At 42.5% G+C, this 8,504-nt stretch overlaps 1 protein-coding gene across 2 annotated transcripts; it reads left to right on the top strand.

Moving 5' to 3' along the window:
• On the top strand, positions 1–8,081 carry LOC118311762 (ETS-related transcription factor Elf-1). Of its 2 annotated transcripts, XM_035635879.2 has the most exons (7): positions 1–482; positions 712–817; positions 2,953–3,060; positions 3,290–3,445; positions 3,553–3,627; positions 5,009–5,204; positions 5,940–8,081. In XM_035635879.2, the coding sequence occupies exons 1-7, from the start codon at positions 423–425 to the stop codon at positions 6,565–6,567; spliced, it is 1,329 nt and encodes a 442-aa protein (XP_035491772.2). In that variant the 5' UTR covers positions 1–422; the 3' UTR covers positions 6,568–8,081. The 2 variants fall into 2 exon arrangements, with proteins under 2 accessions (XP_035491772.2, XP_035491773.1); XM_035635880.2 differs by lacking the exons at positions 1–482; positions 712–817 and adding an exon at positions 851–1,199.
• Positions 8,082–8,504: the final 423 nt, after the last annotated feature.

The raw sequence follows: 8,504 nt of genomic DNA, 5'->3' as shown, positions 1-8,504 counted from the left end.
ACTTTTTGACTTTGACTGGCTGCAGGTGTGACGCTCTGCCTCACCTCATACACATTTGTTCTCGTTTCAGGCAGCCCACAGGACGGTTTGGCAGCCCCCACTTCCTCATCGAAAGTCGAAGCAGAGCGAGCGAGCATGAGTTTCCTGTGACGCCTCTGTGTCTCTCTGGTCAATTAGTTTATTCGCATCACTCTTCCACTGTTGGTTTGCATGGCCTCGTCGTATCCTGGTGGGAGCTCTCTGGTAGATCTACTCTGATAGCCGTCGGGACATTCTCTCTAAAAACACACCGGACCTGTCTGGACGCAGAAACACATCAGAACCTGCGCAGTTATTTACAGTCTTCAGAGAAAAGCTGCGATGCTGTTTTCACCCATTTAGAGCTGCGAGTTTGTGTGTGTGTGTGTTTGGGACATTCAGCCATGCTGCAGCAGTCAGAGCTCATCTTTGACTTTGCCAGTGACCATTTTAACATGTCACAGGTAAGTAAGTGTCTTTGGGTGTTGGAACAGAGTTGTAATCGTCAGACTAAGACAAATTGAACAGTAATGTGAGATTAAACTGTAATCTGACCTAATTTAATCTGATTTCACCCTTTGTGTTTGAAAATACTTGAAGCATATGATTAAAAAAAAATTCAAATCTGATGTGATCTTGTCTAATCCCCCTCTTCTCTGTGTGTGTGTGTGTGTGTGTGTGTGTGTGTTGTAGTTGGGTTGTCACTACCCTGCAGTGATCGTAGAGCAGGTTCCCCATTCACACCTGCTCTCGTATGCAGGTCTACAGGCGGAGGAGGATTACCATCAGATGATCAAAGGTCAGTGAGCACACACACACACACGCGCACACGCACACACACGCGCACACGCACACACAGACACACACATTTCATCCCATTCGAATGACTCTTGAGCAGCGTTGCCCTTGTTCTGCGAGGTTTTCTATTCAAGTTTTCACCAAACTTGAAAAAAAAGTCACTCCAGCTATTAAAAAGGAAAAGCCTCGGACTGCGCATGCGCAGACGCTCCTGTCGCACATGGACCATCCTCCGCAAAAATTCAGGAAGTGAAACAAAACATACCTAGCCCCGTGTCTGGTGAAAGAGACAGCTAACGAGCCCGGTTAGGATGTGGACGAGGTCGACTCTGGCTACAGGACACATGTTGTAACTTGTTCCTCACCAGTGCTGCGAATTAAAAGTAAGTTCTGTCGCTGTGCCGGGCTGTTTTCACCCCCCCATGTTGTTGTGGCCCGAGGGAGCAGCTGAATGTCGGGCACGGCGAGGCTCGGTTAAACTTCGGCTAACCGAGCAGAAGCAGCAGCGCTCCAGGTGTACACATGGACCGGTTACTTTCCGGACATCGGTCTGCTCCTTTTTTTTTCTCGGCGGCCGAAGGGGGTTTCGAGCTCGCGGCAAACAGATGTTGGCTAGCAGATGTTTTTTCTAGCTGCTGCGCGCTCTTCAGCCTGGTCACGTCACGCACACAGAAGAAGCGCACTATTAAAAACAAAGTAGACCCTCCTTTAAATGATGTCCTAGTTGGAAGAAATACTTGCTGTCTATGCTACTGTGCTTATTGCATGACCAAAGAAAAAGTTGGTCCATCTTAACTGTTTGGAGCCCAGGACAAATATCCAAGACTTTATACTTGGTCATCTGTTTGGGTCATTAAAGGGTCAGTTCACCCAAACTACAAACAAACCTCTCTGACTTTAACTGGTGTGTTTCTCAAAAAATGCTGCTTCTGCAGTTAACAGTTTGTGCATGGGCTAATCGTAGCCAACGAGTATATTTATCACCATGAAATGTATTTATTATTCCAGCTACAGTAGTGCAAATGCACGGTACACGCTTCACTTTCCCACCGACTCCCCCGTGTGACAGAAACATCTACACGGATCACTATAAGCAGTGGATAAATATACATGTTTGAAATGCCCAGCTTCTGCAATTCCAGGTGGTAGTTGTGTAAAAGCATACTTCTTTGCCTAAACATGGACAATGACTAGATCGCTGTGTTTCTTAAGAATTCATTCATAGGTCCATCTCGGCCAACTGCTGTGAATTACAACTGAACAATTCCAGGAAAGCCCCTCCCACCTCACAGTGAGTGGGGTGCGTGAACCCTTCTGTTCGAGCTGCGGGGTGAACGTCACACAGCAGCGAGGTGTTACCACCGCTCCGGTGGTGTCTGATAGTTTGGTTGTGTACCTCTCCAAATTTCAGATATCTGTCACTTTGATATCTTGCGTCATCCCAGTAGAAAGAAGGCAAATTTCATTTCATTTGTGGTGCTTACAATATAGCAAAGTTGCAGTATGAATAATATACTGGAGAGATAATTAAGACAGGAATGTGTGTATTAAAATTTCCAACAACAACATCTCTCAACACAAACAACGACCCATTTACTGTAGATAACAGGCCTTTAGCAAGCATATATATTTTCACATATACAGAATAGATATAGTGTTGTAGAAAAAGCACAGATGTTACAAATAACATGAACAAGGAGTCTGCGCTGTTCGAGTGAGCTAACCTGCACAATCCCAGTGCCCTGAACCTGATGCAGCCAAAAGGAATCCAGTCATCATTCATTTTGTTCTTAACACTTGTGCTTTTCCTACTGTAAAATGTCCAAATATCTGTGTTCTGTTTATCCAGATTAGTCAGACATTGTGTAAAGAAATTTTTCTTTTCACATGTAATATTATGGTGCCTTTTGGGTCGCAAATGAAATTCCTTTTGTCCCCAGTGTAATTGGATGGCGGCGGAGACTCACATCCTTAAAATGAAAACTATTTACATTTCTAGATGCCAACAAAGCACGGGAATATCGTTTCATAATTTGGTTGAACTGAGCTTTTTATGTCTCTCACATTTAATCATTTCCTCTTTGTGAATTCCACCCCCCTCCACTCGCTGAACGTGTCGTGGTCTGTGATCTGTAGTGGAGCCATGTGAAAGTGGAGAAGAAGAGACCATGGAGACGCTTGTTGCTGCTGACTCACTTCTCAACATAGACTGCACTGACACCCTCTCCCTGGAACAGCACTACTGTAAGGAGACGCACACACACACACACACACACACACACACACACACACACACACACAGCTGAGTAAACTCTGATCGAATGCTCACTAACACAGAGAAGATGTCGCACTAAAAACCTCGCCCCACCTCGGCTTTTTGATGTAGGACATGTTTGACTGTTGGGTGTTATTTTTAGAAACGGTGGTCACAGTGCTGTTCTCTTTCATTAAATCTGTTTATGCCCCCCTGCAGCCCAGACCTTCTTACCATCACTGGGTGATGTCATCACTGCTCCTGTTACCCAGGTGACGGTGTCAGCGGAGGGGATTGTGGGACCTGTTGACCAGTCACACTGGCACTCGTTGCACACAAAGAAGCCTGCGGCACAGCTGCAGTCCAGAAAGAGAGGTTGGCGACTTATTTGTTTACTTTTTCGTCAGAACACCGACCTGGCTTGGTGTGATTGTAATAAATATCATGGGTTAATTATGTGCTTTTATTCTTCATCTACCCAGGGAGAAAAACTCAACATCGGAGGGCAGACTCTCCCACACCAGACATCACAGTGAAAAAGGACAGATACAACAAAGGTAAATCAGGCCACTGTCAGACATGCAACCCATTACTTACATGCAATTGGAATTTTACATGTTGGTCACATGTATGAATACGTGCCAGAGTTATGTCCACCTAAAATCCCCCATTTTGACATTTTCCGAAAATTTTACTAGAGGGCTGGCAGGCAATTGTCCTGAAAATGTCCGGACTTCAGAGCATGTCTGAAAGAAGCTTTATTAACATTTAAATAACAGCAAAAGTCAAGCGAAAGACTGAAATAGATGCCATAAGACTGCCTGATGTGAAGGCTGCGGCGATACAATGGGCACAGAGAACAATGAAAGGCAGGTCTTGTTCACTATCTGGATAGCAGCTGTGAATTATTATAATCCCTTGTCTATATAAAAGATAAGGTAAATAACATCTTACAAACAGTATCTATTAAACCCCAAAACACCATGAATGAGCCAGTTTAAAGATAGTTAAATAAATAGAATGGCAAAGATTCGCAGATTAGTCCACTGGCAGAAAAAGACCTAGAAAATATTTGGATCATTGATTAGTGATTTATGAAGAAATAATAACAAACGTTCAAAGGTTCCAGCTTCTCACATATCAGGATTTTATGCTTTTTTTCTCTCATACTTATCAATAAACTGAATTTATTTTGGGTTTTGGACTATTGGTCACAAATACAATAAGCAATCTAAAGAGATGGGATTGGGCTGTGGGAATTTTTTATCAGGCAGTCTTTACGCTTTTCTGACATATTATGTATTAATGTGTATATTAGTATGTACATATTATGACATATTATGTTAAAAATTAGTTAATTGTGAATTTTCTTCTTATGCCAGCTCAGTCTGTAAAAAATATTTTTCCCTTCATGGAATGGAAGCAAAGAAGTTGGAAAACTATCATGTTACCTGCTTGGATAGTGAATAAATATCTAGTAAAACGTATGTTATGTCTAATTATTTTAAATAATGAGGCTGAAGAGAAAATAAATTAGGGGCTTCACTGTGAGAAGCAGGGGCGGACATACTTTGAGATCATAATGGTCATTAATTAATACTTCAACAGCAAAATAAGTATTAAAATCCTCAGTGTAAAAAGCTTAAAAGCTGTTTACCTCTTGCACCAGGTGCCAAGTTTCACAAAGGCATGTTCCTCTTTCTGTGATTGTCATGTCTAAATAAAGACATCAGAATAAAGACAACTAAATAGTGTATGTTATAATGTCTGAATGACAAAAAGCCAACACTTTCACAGACAGATGAAGCCAGTAAATTCCATGTACAAAAATGCCTTAGATGGATCACAGGGGATCAGTGGCTTTTATACCACACCTTTTACTTGAGTCATTTTCCATGTTGTGTCCTTGTCTTCCCATTTCCTGTGTTTGTGCTTCAGGAGGAAACACGCTGTACCTGTGGCAGTTCCTCATGGAGTTGCTGCAGGATCGACAGGTCTGCCCCCGCTACATCAAATGGACTAATCCCCATGCAGGGATTTTCAAGCTGGTCAACTCAAAAGCAGTGGCCAGACTCTGGGGCAAACACAAGAACAAGCCCGACATGAATTACGAGACGATGGGCAGAGCGCTCAGGTGAGCAACACTCAAACGTCACATCACAGAGTTTACATGTTTGATGCTTTCTGCTGCCGACAATGAGATCAGACCTGTTTCCCCGATAAGCTCTTAACAATGAGTTCATGTGCATGGTGTAAGCAGTCTGCCAACTCGGGATATCTATGGTGATGAAGAGAATGTGGAACACCACTCTTTAGTGACATGGTCTATTTACTGTCTGTGAAACTGTGCTACATGTTAAAAATACATTAATCAAAAAGAGGAAACATTGTAAACCACATTTAAGAAATGGCTGCATTCATATATATTCTCTTTTGTGAGAGAAAACAATTATAAAGTGCTTTGAAAATAAATTATTAAAACCAAAATATTCTGTTATACAACATATTTCTTTATCAAAATGCTGTAGGCAGTATTGTGATTACTTCTGTCACTTGACAAGAATAGGCTGGCAAATGTAAATCAGTCAGTGGAAACACCATATATGGCCAATTTGGCACAAAGAAATGATTGCTCATGTTAATTTCTCATTTCATCAGTTTAAATGGATCATCAAACAACAAAACAGAGCACATCAGTGATGATGATAAAGGAGAAGACCTAGAAATTGACATGAATGAAATATTCACTTTAATGTCCCTGCTGAGTGCTGGTCGTTGATCTATTTCTAACCTGAAACATGGCGCTGATTACTTAGTGGGTTTTTTTGTTCTTAAATTCTGACCAAATATGATCTTTGCGTTCGTGTAGGTACTACTACCAGAGGGGGATACTGAATAAAGTGGAAGGCCAGCGTCTCGTCTACCAGTTCACCTCTCTGCCCAAAGACATGATCTATATCACAGATGGAGACGGCGCCAAAGAAGAAGAAGACGACGACGACAATAGCGGCAATGACGACGGCGGCGGTGTGAGCGATGACTCTGATGACAGCACGATATCCTCGAGTGACCAATCGGTGGAGGACAAGGATCCCCACCCGCCGCAAAAGAAGCTGTCGTCCAGCAGCTCCGTGCGAGCGCCCGCCACCCAGCGGACCAGGACGGCCCCGAGGCCTCCGGGCCAGCGCGACACCGTCCTGCGGCCTGCCAGCAACAGTCTGATCCAGGAGCAGCATTTGCCCATCGTGTCTGCAGAGATGCTGCGGACCCTCCAGAACCTGGAGAAGGTCCAGTCGCTGCAGCCGGCAGGTCACGCCTCTGTCTTCAAAACGGCCCAGCTGCTGGGGAGCCTATATGAGCGCCAGGCTGCTGCTGTGGTGGTGGGTGTGGACAGTGAGGGTGCGCCCACGATGCGGGATACAAAGTCACTCCAAGGGTCGAAAACTTCCCCGGTAGAGACTGCACATTTGGTGCCTCTCACTAGCTCTGACCAATAGAATGGAGCAATCCTCCACCAAACACACACACATGCACATACACTCCACTGACTCAGGACCAGTTAACAGAGCTGCACTTCGCCGTGGCATCGAGGTTCACACCAGGGCCTATATTCCATAAGTGCGTAAGAGTGGGGTTTGTTGATCTAGGATTATTTTCCTATTTTGTAAAAAAATAAAATTTTAAGAATTGGATAACAAGGGTAATTCTAGATCAGTTCCTACCTTGCTGACATTTGAGCTGGGAGGAAATTGGCAGCATTCTGCAGTTTGACTTCTCAATTTACAGGTAGACTAAAAAAAAGCTCAAGCTCCTTAATCTCAGCCAAAGACACCAAAGACAGACAGATAGACATGCACTGGAACCTACAGCCTCTCTGCACTTTTTCCTGCAGATAAACCCGCTGCTTGCACGTCGGCTCCCCCTTGTCACGGAGCTGCTCACCCGATCACCACACTGTGCCCCCCTCCTCCTCCTCTTTGCCTTTACTCTCGCTCTTTCTCACTCTGTTTTCTCTTTTCTTTTGACTTCCATATGCTGAATAATTCCTCCGCCTCGATGCACTAAAGTTTCCCCCTCTGCTGTATGATTCTTCTTATGATTCTTAAGTGCCTGGAGATCTCGGACCATCTTGTCCCTGCTTCCACTCTTCCTGGTAATCATGAGGTTGTCGAGGGAAAACATTCCAATATTATTATTATATATTGTTTTTTTAAGATTACAAAATTTTGTGTTTGTATTGTGAAATGTTGAAAACAAGGGATCACTGTTATTTCTAGAATAGGAATGTAGCACTGCTGCTGTTTATAGCTGATGTATGTTCAGTGAACCTGCCTTTTGTTGACAATCACCGGTGAAACGGCCTCCTGTAGACTAGCCTCACTGCAACGCACATATTCAGTTTATTTACGACACATACAGTTCGGAATATAAATGCTTATATGGACTTCAAAAGTATATCTTTGTGTATTGTGTGTTATATACTGTATGTTTGTGAAAATGCTTGACTTTGTGCCTTGCTGCCATCTTCTCCCTCAGGTTGGTAAAAATTTGTTTTGCTGCAAAGATTATGCACTCTATGCAAGTAAGTTAAACAGCTGGCCCCTTATTAACTGATAAGTTCAGTGTTTCCTCGTCAGTCGGTGTAGCCTCACAAGCCAGACTACACATGTTCACTTCATTCCAAATGAAAATGTTGCGTGTAAGACTTGGGCTGGCTTTTGTGAGGCTAATCTTGGTTGGATGTTTAAAACTGTGCCTTTTCCACCCGCCAGAAATCCCCCCTATGCAAAAAGAGTTTTCACTTTATGACCGACCAAAAACAATTATTTTGGAAATCCCCCTCACTTTGCTTTACCTGGAGTTTTACTGATACGATTTTGTAAGCTCGTAGCAGAGGGAGAGGTGAGAGTTTCTGTTGCTTTTCTCGTCGTGTTCGCTTCCATGCTTTCCTGTCCAGAGGTGTTGAAAGATAATGGCCGATCATATGAAATAAACTTAATTTTGTCATTGACTGTGTAAAACTCATCCCTTCTCATTTATTCATCCGCATTTAGTTTACGAGAATCAATGATGGAAAGTATATTTACCTAAGTGCTCTTCTTTATAATTCTACTGCACTACATGTTACTACATTTATTGGACAAGTACAGATAAGTCACTCTTTTTACTTGCAAAACATGTATTAACATTATACAATAGAACATATTGAAGATAACATTTGCTTTAACATTAAAAGCTGGCAATATCAATTTCTTTATATTTCTAATTAATGATAATACAGGGACAGTTATTCATTTGTATTAATCAAAATACTTTATTAAATAAAATACTTTGTTATTAATTAAAATAATTTTATTATTTAAAATACTTTCATTAAATGTTGCTGGTAACGAGTCTCGTCTGTGACAGGAAACACATGTTCTTATGTTAAAAA

This window comes from Scophthalmus maximus, chromosome 5 (assembly GCF_022379125.1).
Source record: "Scophthalmus maximus strain ysfricsl-2021 chromosome 5, ASM2237912v1, whole genome shotgun sequence".
NCBI lineage: Eukaryota > Metazoa > Chordata > Actinopteri > Pleuronectiformes > Scophthalmidae > Scophthalmus > Scophthalmus maximus.
This window is presented reverse-complemented; position numbering and strand designations above follow the sequence as displayed.

What these genes read in the sequence shown, in the direction of transcription:
- LOC118311762 (XM_035635879.2), top strand. Translation starts at nt 423, where the DNA reads ATGCTGCAGCAGTCAGAGCTCATCTTTGACTTTGCCAGTGACCATTTT. An exon ending in CTCCCTGGAACAGCACTACT is followed by an intron (nt 3,061 to 3,289) that starts GTAAGGAGACGC and finishes GCCCCCCTGCAG; the next exon opens with CCCAGACCTTCTTACCATCA. An exon ending in GCTGCAGTCCAGAAAGAGAG is followed by an intron (nt 3,446 to 3,552) that starts GTTGGCGACTTA and finishes TCATCTACCCAG; the next exon opens with GGAGAAAAACTCAACATCGG.